We start from the raw sequence: 25321 nt of genomic DNA, 5'->3' as shown, positions 1-25321 counted from the left end.
TGTGCAGCCTCTCCTACATCCTGGAGACCTCAGTCAGCGCCTTGGAGAAGGTCAAACAGGCAAGCTAGAAAAAGGCTCTGTAGGAGGCTTCTCCCAGAATGGTGTTCGTGCCCCCGGACAGTCTTTCTGTTCCAGACCAGCCAGGAGATCCTGTTGACCAAAGGGCAGGGTCTGGCTCCAAGTGCCCTTCTGAACAAGACTATTTCACAACCCAGTGCCTGTAAAACACCTGCTCTCAGCATTTTTTTCTGTATCACAGGTGAAAATGATGGACAAAGTCTTGTGCATAGGGAAGTGGATTGGGGCTCAATTTAAATATTTCTATTTATATATCGGTCAACAGAGTTGTCAATGAAACGAGACACTCGGGGGAATAATCAACCCCATCATTGCAGGTTTGAGCGTAATCTGAGCAGCCATGAATAATAGATATTCGAGAAATGGATCTGAGAGCCCAGTCGTGATGATCAGGCACATGTGATTCCAGCCGTGCCATCTACCAGCTGTAATTCATGAGCTACATGACTTGGAGGAATCAGTTTCCTCTCCACACAGTGAGGATTATGAAACCACCTACCTCAGAGGGTCGTCGGGAACATCGAATGAACGTCATGATGCATGCGAAACACCCAGCATAGTCCCTGGCACATGGTAACTACTCAGTCCCTGCTTTGTCAGTCTACGTGGAATCAAGTTTTTTAAAAAATAATTAGTGTGGTTCTAACAGGGACCTACTGTATAGCACAGGGAACTCTGCTTAACGTTATGCGGCAGCCTGGATGGGAGGGAATGTTGAGGGAGAATGGATGCATGGTTGCATATGGCTTAGTCTCTTTGCTGTCCACTATCACAGCTTTGTTAACTGGCTGTGCGTGCTAAGTCACTTCAGTCGTATTTACTCTTTGCGACCCTGCGGACTATCGCCCTCCAGGCTCCTCTGTCCAGGGGATCCTCCAGGCAAGAATATTGGAGTGGGTTGCCATGCCCCCCTCCAGAGGATCTTCCCGTCCCAGGGATCAAACCCACATCTCTTACACCTCTTGCATTGGCAGGTGGGTTCTTTACCACCAGCACCACCTGGGAAGCTCCTACTCCAATACAAAATTTAAAAACAAAAATTTTTTTTAATAAAATGAAGAGAAAAAATTAGTGTGCTTTTTATTCTTATTTTAGGATAGTGGAAGGAATTTCTGCACTAGATAGATTGTTGAGCAAAAGTTTTAGAGCAGAGAATAAAGAAAGAGAAAGAGAGAGGAAGGAAGAGAGAGGGAAGGAAGAAAAAGAAAGCTAAAACTTTTACCAAGACCCCCAGACATAAACCAGACTGAAGTAGAGTCGCTTCAGCTAATCTGCCCTCACACGTTTCCCCACCCTCTCCCTCCACCTCTGTTATTGGAATGGCCATCAGTAGTGGCAGCACCCATATCGTTTTACGACTGCCTCCCCCGCCCCGACAGCAGCGGTGTCCCCTTCATGCACAGTCAGCACCGTGCCGTGGGGCCAGGCAGCTCTGCCTTACATCTAGGCCGTGCCTCTCACTGTCCCTGTGACGGTAGGAGAAGAGGAGGCCGCAGAGAGAGGCAGGAGAGCCCACGCCCGAGTCAGCCGTACGAATCATGGGCCCTGTCACACAGAACGGCTCTTTGAAAGATATTTTTGTTCTGGTGTTTCACAGTCTGTCTCTCCCACCGCCCTGGCATCTCCTTGAGGGCATGAGACAGCTGTCTCTTCTCTGTGTACCTTTCCACCCTCCGCTATAACACTTTGCAGTCAATGAATGTTTCTTTGGTTGCTGGCCCTGTAGCTGTTCATTTCTAGGTGATTGGCTTCTTTTCAACTGGAGTGTCTCCCAGAGAAGCAAAACTGCCTCATCATGAATCTTTGACTCTTCATCCTAAAAATAGGGGAAGGAAAGATTGCATAACCGTGTTATACAATTGAAAACAATTTCACAACCAGTGACACACTCCCTTTACAACAGTGACCCACCCAATGTTGCAACATTCCAGAATGTTCTCTGGCTTCTTAAAAGGGAGGGTGGGGTCATGCCAATTCCCGGAAAGTACTTATAGCAAACCAAAGAACAGGTCACATTACCTCGAGTCTAAATTTTAACTTCACAGTGTCACACAGTAAGTTTGTGGCAACATCAGGAGGAGAGCCTGGGCCTTCTGAACTCCAGGAACCACAGTCCAGTGCATTTATTGCTGAATTACTGGGGCTTTCGATCTGTTTGTGTTCTCCCTGTCTCTTAACAAAAGCAGACACCAGAACTTAGTATTTTTGAGTGATTGTTAAGTTCCTTGCTCTTTGCTTGTATTAGCTCATTTAATACATTGTCCTTAACTGAGAGATGGTTAATGAAACTAATGTTAATGACTTTGCCATGGTCTGCTGATGCTGATTAACACTGGGCATCTACACAATGAAATAGTCCTACTATTTTCTTTCCCCTACTTTGCGCTATAGCTGTGTTCTTCTACCTGCTGTTTCCCAGATTTAAGCTTTGCCTTCTTGCTTTTCTCTTGTCTGAGAATTCCCCTCTGTCATCTTCACCAGGCTCCACCTGCAGAGCTATTCGTTTAAAATTTCCAGCTCAAACAGCACCTCTTCTGTAAAGCCTTCCTTGACTGCTTCTAAGCAGAACAACCCGGTTCCAATGTTGGCATAACTCTGTGTGTGTGTGAATTATCTACTGCTGTTAATACGCGTCTCCCTCACCAAACTGACTCTGAATACCGCAGTGTTGGGAGCATGTCTTTGTGGTTTATTCCTACGCCCTCATGCGTCTTGCAGTGTGCTAACAATCATGTAGCTTCTCCATGAGTGTTAGATGGAAGGATAAGTGAAAAAGAAAACTTTCAAGGAGAAAAAGGAGAGCAAGAGCTTTACTTCAATTAATTAAACTACCAACAAATCTGAGAGGCAGGTATTAGTATCCTCATTTTCCTGCTAAGGCAGCCAAGACAGATACTATAACAGCATCAGAGCAGAGATCTGTCTGATTCCCAAGCTGGCATTCCCTTCTTTCTTTTAGAAGAAGAAAAGGCACATTCTTTGGGAAATGCAGTTGGAGTTTCACGCGCAGAAGTGGTAAATGGAGATCAGAGAAAGAAGGCAAGGAAAAGAACAAAGGAAGAAAGCACATCAAAAATGAAGGAAGTGGAATATTGTCAGTTCGTGGCAGAGAGGAGACACGATTTCCCAAGTAGAAACAAGCTTAGTACCCGATAAGAAGGTGCAAAGCAAGAAAGATTGTGGTGACATTTAGACAGGCTAGAATGACAACAGAATTGTCAGACCCCGGATAATTGGACAAGTTTTCTTCAAAACTGTTTCGAGAGCCAGAAAAGAGTGAAGGGCAAAGACAGGGGCCTGCATCAGGCAAATGAAAAAGAATGATTTAAAGGTGGATGTCATGGCTCAGGAAGGGGACGGCTTGACCTCACTGTTTGAGAAGGAAAGTGCCCAGGAGGTCTGGCAGCCTGACCACTGAGTACATCTTCGGTGGCTGTTTGCGGTGGCATATGGCTGAGGGATGATGGAGGCCCTGCAGTGATAGAAGGATGATCACGGATGGCATTTTAAGAGAGAGAGCAGGAAGCAGAGAGGAGCCAGAGGCCTCCACAATTACCAGTCGCCAATTGTGAAATTTATGCAGAGTGTTTACTCTTAACTGGCAGGAATTCACAGATGGTGAGAGGCACCGGGGTCAGACAGCGCCCCCACGGCCGACTGCTTAGGAACCTGTGAGATATCACTTTAAATGTCAAGTATGGGAAGGGAAAGGATAATTGCAAGCATTATAGTGCGAGAAAGGGCTTGGGTAGTTTTCACTGTAGTTTTCTCCTTAAGATAATTCATAATAGCCAAGTACACACATTGCTAAAGTTTAGAAGAATCTCACAAAGGTGACATGGATTAATTTAAAAGACAAATGTGTAGGCGAGTTGGGGCTTCTCTGGTGGCTCAGCGGTAAAGAATCCACCTACCAACGCAGGAGACATAGGTTCGATCCCCAGCTGGGGAAGATCCCCTGGAGAAGGAAAGGCAACTCACTCCAGTATTCTTGTCTGGAGAATGCCATGGCCAGAGGAGCCTTGCAGGCTGCCTCCCAGGGTGGGTCACAAACGAGTCGGACACAACTTAGCGACTAGACAACAACAACAGGTAAGCTGCATTTGGGGGGTTACACAATTGGGCAGAAAAGGAGCCTTTCTTTCAAAAAGTTTTGCATCCAGAATGATACCGCTCCCATGTAATAGTATTTCCCTAAAATGACCAAGCGACCAAACTGAACTGAAAATGTCTTGGATCCTCTGTTCCACTTGATTCTCATATCTGTCATAGAAGTGAGTCCATAAACTATCCACTCCCCAAAGAAACAGAGACCAAGACACAAAGAGATCAGTGACTGTTAAGCAGAGAGCGGAGGAGGCACTTTGCCATCCCATTGTCTTAATCCGTTTCCGTAATCTTTCTCTAACCCTCAGCCCAACTGACAGCTGAATCTTTTCCAGAAAAGAGGGAGAGCCGGCCAAAACATAAACGCATAAATAAAACTGCTTAATGACTGTGTCCCATTTTTATGCAGTATCAGGAGTTTTGGAATGCCAGAATCACATGTTAAGGACGCTGGAACATCTGCACGATAGAGTTACACCCCTAACCACAGAATAGAGTTGCTGGAGAGGACATTTACTCCAACCCCTGCGTTTTCTAGATAAGGAAACAGTTCTGGAGAAGTGAACATGCTAGGATGTCAGAGAGCTGGCCTGACTCTCAGCGGCCGTTTGGCTCCTTGCTTTCCAATAGGCAGTCTTTTCATGGCACTTGGAGTGTTTGTCCCCACATGTCCATAGCTATTGTATGACTCATTCTCTTGGGTTTTTTTCCCCCCAAAAGGCCCACATTATAAACGTACATACATAATCTAAGAGATCAGATTCCTTACTGTTTACCAACCTTATTACAAATAGAAAATAGCCATGAAAATATATGCATAATCATTGAAGTGAATGCATTCATTGGTTATCAACATAAAACCATATATATTTTTTTTTCATCAACATACCATGCTTTGGTAAATGCTGATCCAACCCATGTGTCCCATTTTACAGGCAAGAAATTCGAGTCCAGAGAGGAGTTTTGAGCTGTGCATCTACTGTCTCTGTTCACTTATCTGACCCCAGTATGTAGTATTTTTGTAACCAGCATGAACATCCCCTGCTTCTTGTGGTGTTCGGATATGAGACCTGGACAAGACACTGAGACTGCAGTCAGTCCAGCCAAGGATGATGCACAGAAGGTACTCAGCAGGATGAGGCAGTGAGCTGAACAGTCAGAGGTTTATCTTTGGCAATTAATCTCAAAACTACTCCTCGCAAGGAAGTTTTTATAGCAAGTATTTCCCTCTGGAGAGCAGTAGACCCCTCCAGAAATTCAGGATCCCAAGTGTAAAGGTCAAATCTATTGAATATCAACCTTCAATGCCCACTGCTCCCCTGTCCCCAACAATACCAGAAAGAGGATTCTGGGAAGGTTGATAATGGCCCAGCAAGGTTTTGCCCAGGAGATCCTGGTGTTTCAAAGAGAAAACCTTTTTTTGGAATCTGAGAGTTAACGGCAAGCTGAACAGTCAGTTTGCAAAAGTGGAGCTGACAAGTTTTATTTTGATTTATTTGCAACGGAAAGTCAGAAAAATAAAATTAGCAGGAGATGCCTCAGAGTTCAGGGCAGACCATGATGTTTTTCTGGTATAAGTTTATGCTAGGATTTGGCTACTTAGAGCATGAAGAAAGGAATTTGGCAACACACGAGGAGGAACTAGGAGAATGAGAAACTTCCCGAAGTCACAATGTCTAAATGGATATTGTGAGTTCAAAGTCAGAGAGGCCAGGCTAGTGTCCCAGTGAGTCTGGGTCTGGGGGAATTGAGAAGAAGCAAATGTACAGTGTGAAAGAAAGAGAAATTCTCTGACCAATAGGGATGTTTTCTTTTCTTTAACAAGAAGAATCACATATTTCATTCTGTTGACCTTGCCTTGGCTGTTATGAATCTTAGCAGTAAATCTCAAGGACAAAACCAGTAATCACACTAAATGTAGGGTATTATCCTCCATTTTCTATTGTAACTGTGATTCTCAGATCTGTCAGTACATTAAAAATCATTGGGGGAATCTTTCAAAATGCAGATTCCTTAGGCTCAACCTCTGATACTAAATCAGAATTTCCAGCAATAAGGATAATAAACAAAGCTATAAAAATAGCTAGAAATATATAATAAAGGTCTCAAGTGATTCTTAAGCCAAGCACTGTTTTAAAAGTCAGAGTCAGTAAGCTTTATCATCTTGATATTTGCATTTTTAATAGTTCTGTTGAAAGCATCTCAATTGTAAGCTACCCAAAGTCCTTGCTGAAAACAGCCTGAGTGCAAGTGAAGGGCAGGGAAGGGGCTAGAAGAAGAGAGAACAGATGAGAAAGAGAGAAGCCTGGAGACAGAGCAGACATGTCGGATTAAGTAGCTCAATCTAACTTTAGTATCTTGGAACAGACACGGCTTGTCTAACCTTTGGAGAGAGACTTCTGTTACTCATCTAAGAAATAAAATCAAAAACAGCTTGTCTGGGAACTTTGTGAGAAGCTCAGAGTCTCTGAAACTTTTTCATATAATCCTCCCTTATTGGAAACTTCTTGTTTCCGTATAATTGCTCCTAGGAGGCATTATATGGAAATAAGAAGCTTCCTATTTCATTCCTTTTTGAAGAAGTGGGAATACCAAGGAAGAGTCTAAGGAAGAAGATACGACCAGGCCCCACAAAGAAGGTGGGCCATGGGACTGCAGCCCCCAGCTGGCCCTGGGGAGTGGTCGTTGCCTTAGTCGCTCAGTCGTGTCTGACTCTTTTGGACCCCATGAACTGTAACCCACCAGGCCCCTCTGTCCATGGGATTCTCCAGGCAAGAATACTGGAGTGGGTTGCCATGCCCTCCTCCAGAAGATCTTCCCAACCCAGGGATCAAACCCGGGTCTCCTGCAGTGCAGGCGGATTTTTTACTATCTAAACTACAGGGACGTCCCAATGGAGGCACAGTGTTCCAGGGAGGAGTGGCTAAAAACTAGGCTGGGTTATTTCAGGTCAGTCCTGTCTTAACGTGGCTCATGGGAGATGGGATGTTGTTAGTGTGAGACAAGAGCTCAAATTGGCGACTGACTGGTTTTGATTTAATTACATAGCAAGATAGTTTCTTAAGAGCATACATCACCAGCCTTTCTCCTAAACACGGGTTTAATTTTCAACAAAACACTTCTCGCATAAACAACATGTCGTTTCTAAACCCTTATTGCCATTCCCAGAACTGCTTGCAGCCTTTCAGAAACCCATTATTTTATAATTATAATCAAGACTATTAGGACAGGACAATTTGTGCCAAAAGCACATTTACACTCAGAATTGTCACTTAGCACTGTCACTGGGAGGTATCATATCTATTTCTGTAGAAATCAAGGAGAGTAGCTGACACTGCCTTATAAACTTATAATTTCTGGATGGCGTGGGAGGTACTGACCTTGTCTAAATTATTCTCCAATCAGCCCTCTGAATACCCCTGGTGGAATAGCTGTTACTTGGGCGCTGGGAATCAGGCCAACTTGGATTCGCATCCTAATTTTCCTCCTTCCCACCAGATGATTCACTTTGGATCTCAGTTTCTTCATCTGAAAAATGGCAAAACTATTAGGACTTGCCCATTTAATTTTAACCACTAAGTGAATTAATACACAGCCTGGAACAGTCCCAGGAATATACCAAAAGTTTAACTTCCTTAAATGCTAGTCCTTACTGGGATTGACGCATAGAAGCTGTGTGACCTTGGGCAAGTTACTCATCCTCTCTGGGCATGTCTTTCCTCTCTGTCACAACGAGGACCTGGCACCTAACCCAGAGAGCAGTGGAAGCAATCAGATACGAGTGCATGATGCTCAGCATAAATATTTGGTTCCTTTTGATCAGCTGTTTATTCCACATGGTTCACTATGAGCTGAAAGCCTCCATGAGTTCCATAAAGGAACCCAGAGCGTGTGATCTTATTCCAGCCATCTGGAAGGCCTTTAGCTTTGGAATTTCCCTGTAACTTCTGTGCTCAGTCACAGATCCGTGATTTCCATCAGGAAGTCAGACTGACTAGAAAAATGATACAGCAACCTAAATAGGTTATTTACAGGAAAGGCATGGTCTGGTGGACCTGATTAGTCCATTTTTAAAGATCTGTCATTATGTCTATCCTTTTTATTTTTAAAATTAGTCCAATAGCTTTATTGAAAGAGGAGAGCAGAGCCTCTCTCCCCTCTGTGGTCCTAGCACAGTCGGCCGCAGGCTCTGAGCATCCAGGCATCCTGCAGCCCAAAAGGCATCATGCGTGTCTTTAATTTACTTTTTGACAGGGTCCTATGGCTGTAGTAGTAACATGGATGAGTGACAATAGTAATCATCCTTTTTGGTCAATACTAATCAAAATTGTGATGATGAGACAGGAGGTTTTATGCACTTTTGTGGGAGGAGGGTGTGCTTGGCATAGGACAGTGTTGACTAGAGTACTGGCAATGGAGTGAACTAGTCTTAGATCCTAACCTCAGAACTGCCCTTCATTAACAGGTGACCTTGGGCACTTTATAGAATGAAGTGTCAGTCTCCTCATCTATCAGTTGGAAATAATTAGTATCTTTCTAATTCATTGCTATGACAAAGTAAATGAGATAGTATCTAAAAGGCCCTTGCACAAAATAATTGCTCAGTTGGAGGTAAATATTGTTATTTTTATTAGCATTGTCATAATAGCTTTTGAACTGTGGTGTTGGAGAAGACCCTTGAGAGGCCCTTGGACTGCAAGGAGATCCAACCAGTCCATCCTAAAGGAGATCAGTCCTGGGTGTTCATTGGAAGCACTGATGTTGACGCTAAAGCTCTAATACTTTGGCCACCTGATGCGAAGTGCTGAGTCATTTGAAAAGACCCTGATGATGGGAAAGATTGGCGGCAGGAGAAGAAGGGGATGACAGAGGAAGAGGTGGTTGGATGGCATCACCAACTCAATGGACATGGGTTTGGGTGAACTCCGGGAGTTGGTGATGGACAGGGAGGCCTGGCGTGCTGTGATTCATGGGGTCGCAAAGAGTTGGACACGACCGAGCCACTGAACTGAACTGAATAGCCCAGTAAAGTCTGCCAAGAAGATAGTGTTACACCCATTTTATGTATGGAAATCTGACCTTTCAGACACTTGAATGAATTGCTCAGAATCACACAACAAGTAAATGAAGAGCCCAGGCCAGATCTTGGTTTCTATTCCCCCAGGAAGTTCACCATCCACTGAATCAGGATTCTGCTGCATTATAGATGAACAGGGTCTGGCTTTTGCCTCTTTTTAAATCCTAGCAGTGGTATCTGATAATTCAGTGTGTTTTTCAGAATGAGGACCCTGCCATCTCTTTCCATTCTCCCTCCCTGAGGGTCGAATCCCTGCGTTTGTCTATGAGTATGAGCCTCCTAGAGACTTTAAAGATTCCAGGCTTCTAGGTCAGCTTCAGGCCAGGCTTGGAATCTTTATCACTTAAAAGCAATTTTTATTTCTGTATTTATTTTTGGTGGTGCCGGGTCTAGCTTACTGCCTGCAGGCTTTCTCTTGTTCAGTGAATGGGGCTATGCTCTAGTTATGGTGCACGGGCTCCTCATCGTGGTGGCTCCTCTTGTTGTGGCTCAAGGCAGGGGCCTGTGGGCCCAGTAGTTATGGCACACGGCCTTAGCTGCCCCACAGCATGTGGAACCTTCCTAGACCAGGGATCGAACCCATGTCCCCTGAATTAGCAGATGGATTCTTAACACCTGGACCACCAGGAAAGTCCTCTTTCTCATTCTTAAGATAGCCCCTTCAAGCAGGTACATTTAGAGCTGGGCCCCATCTCCCTTCCCCTCTCTATTTTATCTCTGTGGTCATCCTAGAGTATCAGACAGGTTTACCCTTCCTATTCAAGGAAACAAAGTGAAATTAGAGAGTTTAAGAAACTCATCCAAAATAATATCGCAAAGGTGCAGCAGGACCAGGATTCAAACCCGGCTGTATGCATCTGTTAGACTAGTGGCCGCATAAAGAAGTCCAAACAGTTGTGTGATTTTTTTTTTTTAAACTTGTCCCCCCCATATTTAGCAATAATGGCTAGAATATTCCCTTGGAAGAAAATAAAAGCCAAATTTTCTAGCCACTCATGATTTTCATAGCATCTGTATTCTTCATTTAGCAAAATAGATTATTGACATACTAGTTACTAGGCTGAAATTTCTAAGTCCAAATTATCAGTTATCTGCGCCTCTCATTAAACAACATAAAATAAGTGAGACTCATCGTGCTGGTCGGAAGATTAGTCCAAGGGGCATGCTTTGTTGCTCCTCCTCCTCCTAACAGTCCAACTGAAATCCTGTGCTAGGGTGCATTGCTAAAGTTGATGTACTCAGACTATACCAGCTCAATCTCCTCATTGCATTGATTTCCAGTGACACATCCCTGCCATTTAATGAAGGGACAGAAGGGAATAGCCTTATTTGAAACCTTGTGGCAGAGAGGCTCTCTGAATACAGGTTGGAGGGGAAGTGCTATAAATACAGAAGCAGTTGCACTTATCTGGAAGGCCATCTGAAAAGACCTGTATACATGAAAGTTCTGGGAGCCTTGTGGAGAAGAATTCATTCCATCTGGAAAGATAGCCGAAGTGGGAAAGGCTTAGTCCATCATGGTTGGAGGAAGTGGTTGATTTCAAGTACTGCCTCACGACTCTCGCACAGCTCATTTTTCAGCCCACCGCACACCCTTTGGTTTAACCATCATGTCTGGATTCTGGTGTTGAGCCCTGGTCAACCAGTGGAACCGCAGGTGAGCTAATTCTAATTAGGGAATTTCTTTCTTACTTGGTCTCCATCCGTGGGATTGTCAGAACCCAAGCCTCCTTCTGGACTCTGTTACTTTTTCGGAAATCACCAGCAGGTTCCTGGAAGGTCCCACCTGAGCACAGAGGTGTCCTAAGAAGAATGACTGAGAGGTCTGTTGTGTTTAAATCCAAGCTCTGCCATTTACTACCTGTGGGACTTGAGTTAGTTACAGAGCCTTCATCTCCTAATGGGTAACAATACTGATGTTGTTAGTGCCCATCTAATAGACACAGCAAGGGCAGACATAGTAAGGACCCAAAATTTGATGTCATAGGTAAAACAACAGAATAGGGCTTAAAGACAGCCACAAAGAAGAATTGTTATCAGAGACGTTCTCTACTCCCCTTCTGCAAAGTCTTTTGGAATATTTGGCGTTAATGAGCTAGGTGCGGGGGAGAGAGTGGAATTCTGGAGCCCCAGAGACTGCATGGGCAACACAGAACTGTGCTCTGGGGTCTGGCAGCCTTGACTGGGAAGAACAGAGGCCATCATCTGCTGCAGAGAGGATCCTCTGCTCATTCATCAGTTCTTCAAGCAAGAAGGTGTAGTATGTCTGTTGTGTGACTGCCATTGAGCTCAGGGCTAGGGAAGCAAAAGATCAAGAGATACGCTGTTTATCCCAGTCATTCTTGCAAGGGCTCCTGTGAGTTCCTGGAAGACTTCCCCCAACCACCACCACCCCAGAATCTGCTGGTGATATCTAGAGAGGGTGTGGAGTCCAGAAGGAAGCTGGGGTTCCGAGAACCCTGTGGGTGGAGGCTGAGACAGAGCAAAGCTGCCTAGTTACGCTTCCAGTCTTCCTGTGGTCTCACAGGTTGGGGAAACGCCAGTCGGTAAGCTGGTGTAACTGAGAAGACCACTCCCTCCGTGCTTCTCCCTCTGGCCTCTTCATCAAGTCCTAGAGGACTGCTGTTGTTTAATCACTAAGTCCTGCCTGACTCTTTTGCTACCCCATGGACTGGAGACCAACAGGCTCCTCTGTCCATGGGATTTTCCAGGCAAGAATACTGGAGTGGGTTGTCATTCCCTTCTCCAGGGGATCTTCCCAACCCAGGGATTGAACCCACGACTCCTGCATTGTCGGGCAGTTTCTTTACCACTGAGCCACCTAAGAAGGCCCCTGGAGGGTTACACCCCTGGAAAGGGCTCTTTGTATTGAACATGGACTATTTTTAGTATAAGAGTTTTGCAAAGTAATAATCTACCCTCTTCTTATATTTCAATTAACTAGACTCTTAGGGAAGTAAATCTAAGGTCCAGAAGGTGAGTGGTGACTGTGAGTTTTGGCTTTCTCCAAAGCTGCGCTATCCAGAACAACAGAGGCCATCTCTTTGGAGTCAGGGCAGGAGAGCACCGAGCGAAAGTTTACTCTAAGTGTCTTTCTTTCCCCTCTTTCGTTCTTCATCACGATATTCTAGTTCCAACTAACTACACTTGTCCACGCATCGTTTTTTTTTTTAATCTCCCTCATGCCCTGTATGGAAAGAAAGGTATTATAAATAAATCACTCAGTATATATATAATGTATGTATGCATATGTATTTACCTAATGATTCATGGTTTCAGTGAAAAACCCTTGACTACTGTCAACCACAAAGAGAAGTTCGGGAGTTTTGCTTCCTATTTTGTGAGCTTAAAGCATGAAGCAGTGGAAAGTAAGCTGCCCAGTGTCGGCTGAAAGCCCAGTTCAGGCCCTGCCACTTTACTCTGTGGCCTAATAAATTTACTTCCTTGAACTTCTGATTTTACACCAGTAAAATGGTGAAACTACTTCTATATCTGCTACCCCACTCGCATCATGAGAAATTCAAATGTGGTTCAGTTCAGCTCAGTTCAGTCGCTCAGTCGTGCCCGACTCTTTGCGACCCCATGAATCACAGCACACCAGGCCTCCCTGGTTATAACTGTGTAAATATATTCTAAGATATAGGACATTACACAAATTTGAGACATTAGTATTAATTGTTCTTTTCTTTCTATTCCACCCTTCATCTCTCTTTAATCCAGAGAATTTAAATGGCTGCAAAGAACCTGTTCTAAGCCTAAATTTCCTCTTTCTTTCCCTTATGTTTCTGTCATATCATTTCTTTCATTTCTTATCTACCTCACCTGCAGTTTTCACAATTCAAAGTAGGGAGAGGGGAACAGTGGGAATAAGGCCAGTGACAGCCTTTGGATGCAGGAAATATTCCAGTTGGGTTTTGATTTTCCTCCTTGGAGTCACATATGTGCTTGAAGTAACACACAGATACAAAATGCACACTTAAATATGAACATACACACTTACATATAGCCTGCTGCTGCTGCTAAGTCGCTCCAGTCGTGTCTGACACTGTGCGACCCCATAAACGGCAGCCCACCAGGCCCCCCCGTCCCTGGGATATAGCCTAGACACACATAAAAACCCATGCCTTCAGGCATACTGAGAATCTAACACAGGCATTTGTATATAAGAAATCACATGCCAACACTAGAGTGAATACCTAAGTCAAACAGCTGAGACATCTACATCAATACAAATACTCCCCTTGCAATGCAATCACACCTTCTTCCATGCAGATATGATCACACAAACATGAACGGGAACACATAGAGGCATGTGGTCAAACACATATGCCCACTTCCAGTGGCACATGAGACCTATAAACACACTCAGGCTCAGCAGCGTGAACCAGGCTCCAACCAAAATACACTCTGGAACACTCAGTCACAAACAAACACACTCCTAAATGTGGCCATATATTTCAGCTTTGACAACTGTATTTTCCAAACGTCCTCTTTGCCCTTTCTTTGCACCATTCTAACGAAGCTGGATGAGTGTGCTTTTCTAAGAATTCACCTTAACATGAGCCACAGTAACCTCAGGGACATTATTTTCTCAAAAATGACATCTGCTTTTTCCTAAATGTGGTCATGGAGAGACACCCAACAGGAAAGAGCAAGGCAGTCTCCCCACCTCAAACCATTTCAAAATACCTTGAAAAATTCAATGGTCTATCAAATAAAACTCACTTGCCACCTAAGAAAAATTTTGCTGCAATTCTCATTGTGTAGTCACCCCAGCTCTATCAGCCCACGTATTTCTGGGGTCATCGAGAAAAACTGACCTTCGAAGGTCACCCCACTTCTTACCCTGCCTCTAACCTGAATTTCTCATTATGATGCCAGGAAGTTGGACCTATTTCCCTCTATTACAATGAGTGTCACTTTCAACCAAGTTATTTTGATACTACCTTCAGGACAGTCATAACTTACTAGGTAATAACTTCAGAATGACATCAAGTGATAAAATGATAGACTGTATTTTACATATTTACTCAAAAGATAGTAGTTAAATATGGATATGTCCAGCATGTCTCTAACATTTTTATTTATGGTATGGATTGATAGAGAAGACATGGAAAATGAGAATTGGATTTATAAAGACAAAAATATATCAAGACCTAATAGTTAATAAATAGAACATGCTGAGGGATAACCAGGATGTTTGCGAATTGACGTAAAGTGGAGGGGAATCTGAACCAGGAGCCTTCTGGGTCAGAAAGCAGATTTCAAACTGTATTCAATAGGAAAAGGAAAAGTAAGCCAAGACCTAGATCAATCGAAACAACCAAAAACACCTTGTTTTAACATGACTAAAACATATAACCTGAGGTGGTTTCCACTTGGAAGACTCAGGAGAAGAAGTCTGTCTTTTCTTACTCCCATGGAGGCCCAGTCTTTTAGCTCTAATTCAATTTGATGGGGTAAGAGTTTAGTTGACTTTCCCTGCCCTGGACTCCTTAGCTGAGTTGGTTGAAACATCCTCTGGGAAGTTCTGTATTGTAGCACAGTATTTATTCCCTCTACACTGTAAGCTTCATGAGGCTGGCAGTCCTATAGGTCTCGTGTACCACTGAATCACCGGCCTTTAGCACAATGCTTGGTACATGGTGGCATTTACTTGTTAACTGAACATGCCCTGCATCCAGTTGGGCAATGGGCACATCAGGGGATTCTCCTCCTCAGGTGGAGGTTGTCGCTTCCTGTGGGTTGGTTTCTGCATCTGCTGTTCCTTCTGGACTCCAGGGTTTGCCAGCCAGCAAGGCTTTTCTGAGTCTTCTCCAGAAGACATGCCGCCCCAGGACAGTGTCCTCCCACTCCAGGTAGGTGTTCCTGCTCAGAAGCCGATAGAGCTCCACCTGCTGCCGCAGGAGAGACTTCTCCAGCTTCTGCAGGACAATGAAGATGATGCCAGCACGGCTGCTCAGAAACTGCCAGGTCTGGGCAATCTCATACTCGAAGATACACCATCGGCTCTGGATGAAGTGCTGGGACACCACGACAATAACCTTACGGCTTTTGTGGAAACCTTCCTGGATGATATTGGCAGCGATGGCCACCCCAGGAATGAAGTCCCTGTAGTGAAGGCAGAGCTGAAAGGGGGGCACACCCTCCTCCAAGTTCTTTACCAGTTCATTGCGCACCCAGTCCTCATCCTGGCTCGAGTAGATTACAAAGGCATCATAGGTGCTTTCACCTCTGCCATACTTTTTCCAGCCAGCAAGAAGCATCAGGTGGAAATAGAACTTATAGACTAGGACTCCGACCACAGACACCAGCAGTCCAGTGACAACCGACACGCTGATGATCACCTTGCTCATCTGACAAGTGGCATTCCTGAAACTCAGCACTGGCATGTCCTTCATATCCAAAGGCTCTGCACACACCATGTGCTCAGCTCCCACCAAGAGCTGCCTCTGGTCCTTGACCCACTGCAGGAATCTCTGGTGTTCACAAACACAAGCAAATTCATTCTGAGTCAGATTTAACCAAGAGAGGTTCCTTGGCAAATTCTGTAGTTCTTGTTCCTTAGAGGCCATGATACGGTTGAAACTGCAGTCTAGGATCCGGAGCGAGTGGAGTGGTTCATAAAGAAGTGTATCCAATGACAAGAGTTTGTTGTGACTCATATTCAGCACCTGAAGGTTAGGGAGGGAGTGAAATGCCATCTGGGATACCTGTTCCAGTTGACACTTAGAGACGTCCAAGATGGTTAAGTTAGTCAGCTCTGTGAAGATGTCAGGGAGCAAGTTGTTCTGAAAAGAGTTGCCTGCCATTTTCAAGGTTTGTAGACTGACTAAGCCAGTAAAGATGCCGTGGAAGACAATCTGGATGTTGGTATAAGAAATATCAAGGTAGCGGAGGTTTCTGAGTGATAGGAATACTGAAAAAGCATTGATCTGTTTCAGAGTGGAATGCTGAAAATCCAGGTGTTCTAGTTGCTCTAAGCCCATGAAGTTTGAACCTAAGGTAATGACATCGTTGAAGCTCAGATCTAAATGCTTCAGTTTGCTTGTCCCAAAATCAGTGTGAGAACAGCAACCCTTGAAATTCAAGTGATTTCTTTTGAGATCTAGATACTGAAGGCTTGGTAGCTGAAACTCAGTAAAAGTGCTTATACCTTTGTTGTCTGTGAAAACAAACTTTTTGAGAGAACTGAGCTTCAGTGCAGGAAACTTTTCAAAGTCACAGTTAATCATTTCTAAGTGTTGCCATCTAAAATCTTTAAGAAGGGCTTGTAGACTTTCTAAAGATATACTCAACAGAGAAATCACAGAAACATTTGCCAAACAATTAAATAAGTCTGTATCATCCCCTGAGAATTTGTTCAAGTACGCTATCCGGAATTGTTCAATGGTCAGGTTGCACAGTCCCTCCAGGAAAGATCTGTCAAATCTTTCCAACTTCCTTTCATTTTTAAATTCCCCCAAAACCAGATGGTTGATTTTTAAACCAGCAAGGCCTTGAATACAAGTTTTCATGACATCTAAACTGTTAAAATTACTTCGCAGGGTCAATCCATTGAGCTTAATTTCTTTAAAGGTACCTGGTTCAATAAAGTCTAAAGGGTTCAGGGACAAATCTAAAGATAGGTTGAGTAGGGGCATTTGATGTAGAACTTTCACATCTTCATAATAAATATTTTGGATTTTGTTCTTAGAAAGATCCAAGTGCTCCAGATTGGGCAGGTTAGAAAAATATTCAGGTAATTTGAAGGAATGGATAAAATTGTGAGCCACATTAAGCTCTTTCAAGGTTTTGAGATGTCCAATGGGGAAGTCATTTAGAGATACTAGGTTTGTCTCCACGGCCACCAGCTTCTGTAAACTTGATAGCCCAGAAAAGGCTCCCCAGGCTAAACTCTGGATCGGGTTTCCCGTCAGGATCAAGGTGGAGAGGTGGTTCAGGCCCTGAAATGTGTCGTCTTCAATAATCTTAATTTCACATCTACGAGAAAAAGAGATACAGATTATATAATATTTCTGCTGAATAAAAAAACCGAGATGAAGTATCAACCCCGTCATCTAGGTCTGGACACGGATATAGCAATGCTGTATCACGGTGCATGAGCGAAAATATCCAGTAAGGCCGGTGAAACAAAGAAGAAGTCCCACAAATTTGGTACTGTCACACTAGCCACCGCGACAATCTTTGTTATCACACGAGGCACTCATGCTAAGCAGAGGTGGTCCATCCAACAGAGGAAGATCAGTGAAAGATCAGTGACTGGGGCACCTGCAGACTGAACCTCAGACCAACTTTAGCCATTCCCTGAAACATAATTGTGATTATATATCCAACTGGTAAGATGAGATAGATAGTTGTTAATTGCTAGGCATGATAAATGACAGCTGACTGCCAATTTCAAAGATACAGAAATTATACCTAAATGTCACAGATATCCTTACTAGTCAAGAAAAATTCCCCATATTATAAGGGGGCTCAGATATAAAGAATGTGCCTTCCAATGCAGGAGACCTGGGTTTGATCCCTGGGTTGGAAAGAGCCCCTGGAGAAGGAAATACCAAACCACTCCAGTATTCTTGCCTGGGAAATCCCATGGATGGAGGAGCCTGGCAGTCCATGGGGTCATAAAAACTTACACGTGACTTAGCGACTAAACAACAACATTACTCTAGAGAAGCAGAGGATGAAGATGAAGGGAACATACAACTTTTAAGCAGGAGATGTGAATATGAATCCCTGGCCTGCTGTCAATAAGCCATGTGAATATATACTTAAACTCTCCAAGCCTCTGTTTGCTCTTCTACAAAAAGGGAAAAAAAAAAAAACAGTATCAATAGATTTCCGTAGGGACAAAAGGCTGGCTGGTCTATCACGAAAGCATCCATTGAAGATAAGTAGAGTTATTGATTGTACATGAAGACACTGTGAAGTGAGGTGAAAAGGCAGAGCCTCTGTTGCAATATCATCTGTCCTTATCCTAATCTAGCATCTCCTCCCAACTAACCAGGAAGGGAACTAGCCTGTCTCTAGGAACATATTTAAAGCTTCTGAGGGCAGTTCCTTGGGTACATGGTGGGTTGAAGATCAATTTTAAGGGATGCTGATGAGAAACCATTTTTCTTTAAAATTAAAGAAGAATATTGGTCTGGCTACCTCAATTCAGTACAGTTACTGACAAAATTCTTACTCAGAAAACTGAAACTTAGAAACTAATGGAATGCTGTAATAGTATTTTATACTTATAAAGTCGACTTTGCAAGGTTTTTAATGTATATAGCATGTTACTGTCAGTAACACAGTTAACCCTGTGGTGTAGGGTTCATCATTCATGTTTCACAGGTATGAAACTGAGACTCAGGTCAGAGGTAGTGACAAGCCTCCAGCCACATGGCAGTAAACATTGGAGGAGGACTCAGCTCAAGTCTTCTGATCTCCATAGGGCTCCGTGTCACTGCCTTCAAAATGCTTTGTTCCCACCTTTGTTGTAGCCTATCAATATCCAAGTCAGAGTATAAAACATCAGATTCACTCTTCTGCAGAAATGTCTGCGATCCTCGTATCCTTTATTAAGAGTTTCTATAAAAAAATATCATATGTTTCTCCACTTTTCACAAACTCCTATAGAGATTATAGTCCATTATGCATTACTTTTCTAAAGTCCAAATGATTAAAATATTTTAGGAATAGGATTCAGTTCTCCCCAAAATGATGATAATAATTTTACCTGTTCTAATGAACAATACACTTTGTTGTATCAGAAAAGAAAATACAGCAGATGTTTCCCTTTGATCACGCCTCTTTCTCTTTGGCTTACTTGTGTCTTCTAATTCCCTATCCTGTACCTCACTTTCAATACTCTAGACATTATTTGACTCCAACTCCACCCAAGAACTCTGTCTTAATTACTCACTGCGTGTGTGTATTAGTCACTCAGTGTGTTCAACTCTTTGCAACCCCATGGATTATGGCCCACCAGGCTCCTCTGTCCATGGGAGTCTCCAGGCGAGAATACTGGAGTGGGTTGCCATGCCTCCCCCCATGGGGAATATTCCCACCCAAGGGATTGAACTCAGGTCTCCTGCATTCTGAGTGGATTCTTTACCCACTGAGCCATCAGGGAAGTCTGGTGGCTCTCTGCATAGAAGGACCCTTTTCTGTACAGCACCATGCATTGCCTCTAGTTTTCAAATAACTTGTCACCTACTCTTATATATTACTATCTTTATCTCAGGTTCAAAATCCAAAATCAGAATTGAACAACATGTATTGAATGCCTACTATGTGCCCAGAACCGTGCTCAGGTTTAACATATTAATTCTTTTAAGTGGATATGCCCTCCTTAATAACTAGGGTTGTGTGTTATATATCGACATATTCTTGTTTCCTAGCAGAGTGAACAACATATAGCAGCAAGTAGTCAATAAATATGTGCTGATGAAAGAGTTCAAGTCAGTTTACTCCCCTGACTTAAGAGAAAATCAGAGATAGAATTTTGCTTAGAAACTGTCCCATCCAACTGCTTGCACAAATGAAAAAGCTGAGACCTGGAGAAGGGAGATAGCGTGCCCCGAGTTATGTAACAAGTAAGATGTGTGTTGAGTGAATAATTAAGTGAATGAAAATGAGACCTCATGAATCAGGCTTTCTGACTTGAGAATGAAATGACAATGCCATGAACATTTCTCCTTGTACAGTGGTAGAACTCATGCATTACCTGGATAAATCCAGTACTTGCAGTTCTGGGAAGCTGGAGAAGTTATGGCTGCCTAAATATCTCAGGTAGTTAAAGCTCAGGTCCAGGATCTTGGTTGATATGGGGATGTTGTCGGGGATTTTGTAGAGATTCAGCTCCATGCATTGGTAACTAGTATTAGGAACCACCTGAAATGATCAGACATTAGATGCAGTGTCTTCCTGCACGCACCTTAGCAGACTTCCCAGCAACTCTCCTCTCCTAGACTACAGTCTTGGAGGCTGCTGGGACAAGCACGGAGACCAGTCAACCTTCTTTCGACCGTCCCTCCATCCAGTCATCCATCCATCCAGTCGTCCATCACCCGATCATCCGTTCATCCCTCCACTCATCCCTTCATTTATCCTCTCTCTTCATCCTTATAAAAGGTCTTACTCTAGATTAGGAAGGGAAAAGCACCTACCCGATGTTTAACCTCTACTCTCTCAATGGCAGCATTCAGCGAAAACCAGTGGAGTCTCGCGGTGAAGATTTGAAGCACTAGAGTCCAAAAGCTCTAGGTGTCACCCTAGCCCTTCCCTGTGATTTGCAGGAAGGCATTGTGTTGTTGCTATTGTTTTTCTAAATATACCTCTGATTGTATACAGGCTTAAAGAGACTTCCAGTCAAGTCTTCGCTCTTCTTTGGTCACAGCCCAATTTTTGCCAGTTTTATTCTTTCCCTTGGATCACTCATAGCTCAGCTGGTAAAGAATCCGCCTGCAACGCAGGAGACCCCAGTTCAATTCCTGGGTCAGGAAGGTTCACTGGAGAAGGGATAGGCTACCCACTCCAGTATTCTTGAGCTTCCCTTGTGGCTCAGCTGGTATAGAATCCGCCTGCAATACGAGAAACCTGGGTCCAATCCCTGGATTGGGAAGATCTCCTGGAGAAGGGAAAGGCTACCGACTCCAGTATTCTGGCCTGGAGAATTCCATGGACTATATAGTTCATGGAGTCACAAAGAGTTAGACAAAACTGAACAAATTTCACTTTCACTTTCATTTGGATCACTGACCTTTGAGCAGATGAGATAGAAATGCGGACAAATATTTGAAGTGCATAGACTCTGGTGGTGGAACCTAACACTTGATACTGCCTTGGTTCCTAAGCTGATATCTATCACATATTCCCAAATTCTTTGTAAGCCTTGCTCTCCAACTTCCCATTTAGTTTCCTTATTCTGTGATTCCTCAACAAAATTTTTGCTTGAGCCAGCTAATTTTGGTTTTCAGTTTAAAACCCATAGGTGATGTTGCTCAGTCGTGTCCAACTCTTTGCAACCCTGTGGACTGTAGCCTACCAGGCTTCTCCGTCCATGGGATTCTCCAGGCATGAATACTGGAGTGGGTTACCGTTTCCTTCTCCAGGGGATCTTCCCGATCCAGGGATCGAACCCGGGTCTCCTGCATTGGAGGCAGACGCTTTAACCTCTGAGCCACCAGAAAACCCATAGAATCTGTTAAAAGGATTAATGAGATAAGGTTTTTAAAGAGATTATCACAAAGCCTATTACAGTGTAAATGATCAATACATTGTTAACATGTATTATTATTGGCTATTATTCATTCTCCACTATATGAGGCTTAGGTCTTATATGTTACAAACTTGAATTTAATCGTCAAATAAACCTTTTAAAGAATAAGAATTCAACAAGATGAAGTAATATGTGTAAAGTCTCACAGGCCACAGTGCAACTCTTTATTCACTTGATCTTGAAATGTTATTCCTCATAGCATCTGCGCAGCCCGTACTGTCTAATAGAGAATGGGGCCAGGGTCACCCCTTACCCTCTTTTATTCTCCTTCACGGAGACAGCACTGTCTAACATGATGCCTTCCATGTGATTGTTGCATACGTACTGTTTGTTTCCCTCTCTAGATTGTAAACTGAGAATCTAGCTCTGTTATGTCTCCAGCACTCAGAATGATGCCCAGAAAATGGTTAATGCTCAATAAATATTTGTTGAACAAGTGAATGGATAACTGATTCCATGGAGATTTACTCAAGTCCCAACTGAAGGCATTTGCTATTAAGTGCTGTGGTTTTACCACAAAGACCAATGTGATATGGCTCCAGATTTCCATTAGCTCCCCATCTAGAGTAAGGGTTATGGTAGGAGCACAGCTCATTCCTGAAAAGGGTCTTAAACCAGGCTTGGAAAATGTTCCCTTTGGTTCAGAAAAGGTAGATATCAATCCTGAATTCCAAGAATATAGATTGTATAGGAGGCTTCCAAGAAACAGAAAATTTCAAGGCGAATCTGGAAGGATAAGTGAGATTTGGATACGTGGAAAGAGGAAGAAGGAGGGAAGAGTGTGAGTACAGAGAGGTGGAAAACTAGCTCTGCTTAGATGGAGTTGGTAAGGATGTGAAACCTAAACCAGATGGGGAACCAGCGCCAGGTCTGGAGGGCCCTGTACTCTGTCCTGTGGCAATACTTTTAAGTCGTTTAACATGTACAGATTGAGCAACCACATACGCTAGGCAGTGGGACGTAGTGGCAAGTAAAACCAGCAATGATCTTGCCCTTTTACAAATACCGTCTCAACATAAAGACAAATAATGAAGGATAAATATACGTATTCACACACTGTATGTATTTTATTCATGCATATGTATGGGCTTCCCCGGTGGCTCAGTTCGTAAAGAAACCGCCTGCACTGTAGGAGATCCAGGTTTGCTCTCTGGGTGGGAGAGATCTGCTGGAGGAGGAAATGGCAAGCCCTCCAAAATCCGTGCCTCTAAAATCCCATAGACAGACTGGTGGACTGCAGTCTATGGGGTTGCCAAGAGTTGGACACAACTGAGCACACACACACACACACGTATACACACACACACACACACATATACACACACACACACACACACGTATATATACACACACACAATGATGTGCCATTAAAAAAAAAAAGTAAAGCAGCAGGACTTCCCTGGTGGTCCAGTGACTGGACTTTGTGTTCCCAATGCAAGGGGCCTGGATTCAGCCCCTGGTCAGAGAACTAGATCCCAGGTGCTGCACCTAAGAGTTTGTAAGCCACAACTAAAAAAACCCTGAACGCCACAACTAAGGCCCAGTGCAGTCAAATAAACAAATAAATGTTTTTAAACTAATAAAAATAAGTAGCATGGGACATTAAAGGCAAATACAGGGAGTGAGGAGCTTTATATGAGGCAATCAAGGAAGGCTTCCCAGAGGAGGCAACATTTAAGCAGAAATTTGAATAAAGTGAGGGATTAAGCTATGAACATATCCAGGGCTGTATTGTCCAATTTGGTAAGCACAAGCCACACACAGCTATCGAATATGAGAAATGTGGATAGTTTAATATAATAAATGTAAAAGAAATGTTATAATATGTGCTAAAACTCAAGGACTTAGTACCGAAGAAAAAACATAAAATATCTTGTTAATAGTCTAGTATATATTACATTTTGAAATAGTATTTTTAATAGAGTAAAATAAAAATACTACTAAAATTAAATTCACCTACTTTTAATTTTTTTTAATATGGCTACTAGAACATAGCTTAAAGCATTGTTTTAAATTTAGCTAGTTAAAACTACGTTAAGGTGGTTAAATAAAAATTTAGTTGAATTTAGTTAAATGTATTATTTAAATTTAAATAACTTCATGTGACCCATTGAACAGCACTCATCTAGGGGGAAAGGCATTCTAGATAGAGCAAATCGCGAGTGCAAAGGTCCCCATGGTAAGAAAAGGTCCCTGGCAGTGATGGAGAATTATTAAAAGCTTTTCAGGACAGTAATATCTTGGAGTTGAACCTCGAAAAACAACAACAAACAAACAGCAAATGAATATGAGCAGATGAGATCAAAGGAAGCAGGTTGTGGGGTCAGGAGACTGGTCACTGCCCAAGCGTCAAGGCCAGGGGAACTGGGGATCTGCCCCAGGGTGGCACTGAGGTGATGGACAGAGGGGACAGGTTTTGGAAAATGAGAGCGTCTGGGGCATGTGAAAGGGGAGGAGCCAGGAGAAGCTGTGACTCTATCCCGGGATGACCATAATTGGAGGGTCTGTACCTGCTGATTGAACAGCAGGAGGGACGCAGAGAGGAGGACAGCGAGCCGGCTGCGGGCGGGGAATGGCGGGACAGAGGACCTGGGATGACCAGTTTGTCTCTGTTACACATTAAAGGACATGATTTCCCCTGTGTCCTCAATGTCCGGACTCTGACTGGTTATGCTTTTCTTGAGTTTCTGCCACACCCTAAATCCCAGGACATTTCTGTGGCTGTTTGCTGCTGCCGTGGGCTTCCAAAGCAATAGTCAAGTCCATGCAGGGGGGAAAACAGGAGGCCCTTTCTGAATGAGATTGCAGACCTTTGGCTGGTGTTTCACAGAGAAAGCGTGGCATTAGCTGGGGTTTTGCATCTTCCCCTGCTCTTGTTCTCCTCTGTGTCTCTGTCCTTATCTCTCTCTCTTTTTCTTTTCATTTTCTGGACAGAACTAGACTAGATTTAGAAATCTGAAATCTACATAGAAAGTTCTTTCTATTAAGAGACAAAAAAAAAAAAAATCTTCCTGATACTGAAAGGGGCAAAGCAACAGCTCGAAACAGTGTACAAACCACCAGCGGAAAGGAATGACAGGAAGCAGGCTTCTTACAACTTTCTATTAAAGTCTATGGTTCTTTTATTGATGTAAAAACTAGTCTCAGAGAGGTTTAATGACTCCTTCAAAGGCACATAGCCCAGATGTGGAACAATAGTGATTCTAAGCAGCTCTGTCTGGCCTAAAGTTCCTATGTAATTCCTAAGTGAGGCACACGCCCGGCTGTTAATGCCCTGTAACCGTGAATCATTTGATTCCTGCGGTTTCTTACTTTAACGTAATTTGATGTCTGTTTGCAAATGAACCTAACCAGGGCCCAGCACAGGGAAACTGAGCAGAGAGTAGTTTTTCAGAAGCAAGGCCAAGCTCAGGGAAGCCGAACTGACTCCAACCACGTACCTGTACACACGGGTCCCAGCTCTCAGTTCTCAGGCAGGAGAGGATGGCCATGGCTGGGATCAGAGCCGCAGCCAGGCGAGCACGAGCCATCATCCTGGCATTTTCTGTGACCAGAAGTGGCTCTGTGAAAGCATGACCCTCTGCCTGTGCCGGCCCGGGCAGCCTCCGAAGCACTGCAGTGTCGTCTCCCCGCTGCTCGGTGCCCCAGGGCACTGCCGCTATTCAAAGCAGTGCTAGGTTACCGGAGGAGAGGAAGTGAGAGTGGCAGCCTTAGCTTTCTGGACTTTTGTTTCTCTGATATTTATCTCCTCTGCCACCGGAGGGGAAGTTAGAAGAAGAAAAAAACGT

General features: G+C 43.6%; 1 protein-coding gene across 6 annotated transcripts; it reads right to left on the bottom strand.

Annotated features, from left to right (window-relative positions):
• Positions 1 to 1133: 1133 nt before the first annotated feature.
• Positions 1134 to 25321, bottom strand: TLR4 (toll like receptor 4). 6 transcript variants are annotated; one of them, XR_016037918.1, is made up of 6 exons: positions 24974 to 25321; positions 19980 to 20146; positions 14625 to 17245; positions 7566 to 7713; positions 2098 to 2250; positions 1134 to 1894 (listed from the first exon to the last, which is right to left on the bottom strand). XR_016037918.1 is itself a non-coding variant. In XM_055427757.2 (3 exons), the coding sequence occupies exons 1-3, from the start codon at positions 25064 to 25066 to the stop codon at positions 14980 to 14982; spliced, it is 2526 nt and encodes an 841-aa protein (XP_055283732.2). In that variant the 5' UTR covers positions 25067 to 25321; the 3' UTR covers positions 14262 to 14979. The 6 variants fall into 6 exon arrangements, 1 of the variants encoding a protein (XP_055283732.2); XR_016037919.1 differs by having other exon boundaries at positions 2098 to 2244; XR_016037920.1 differs by lacking the exon at positions 7566 to 7713.

Source organism: Moschus berezovskii, chromosome 7 (assembly GCF_049115385.1).
Source record: "Moschus berezovskii isolate FMDL1 chromosome 7, NW_MosBer_1.0, whole genome shotgun sequence".
Classification (NCBI taxonomy): domain Eukaryota; kingdom Metazoa; phylum Chordata; class Mammalia; order Artiodactyla; family Moschidae; genus Moschus; species Moschus berezovskii.
Note: the sequence above shows the minus strand (reverse complement) of the source record. Positions and strands in the feature narration are given on the sequence as shown.

Coding starts and splice junctions, on each gene's coding strand:
- TLR4 (XM_055427757.2), bottom strand. CDS start 25,066: ATGATGGCTCGTGCTCGCCTGGCTGCGGCTCTGATCCCAGCCATGGCC. Junction 20,147..24,973: donor GCTGGGACCCGTGTGTACAG/GTACGTGGTTGG, acceptor TGATCATTTCAG/GTGGTTCCTAATACTAGTTA. Junction 17,246..19,979: donor CAAGTACTGGATTTATCCAG/GTAATGCATGAG, acceptor TTTTTCTCGTAG/ATGTGAAATTAAGATTATTG.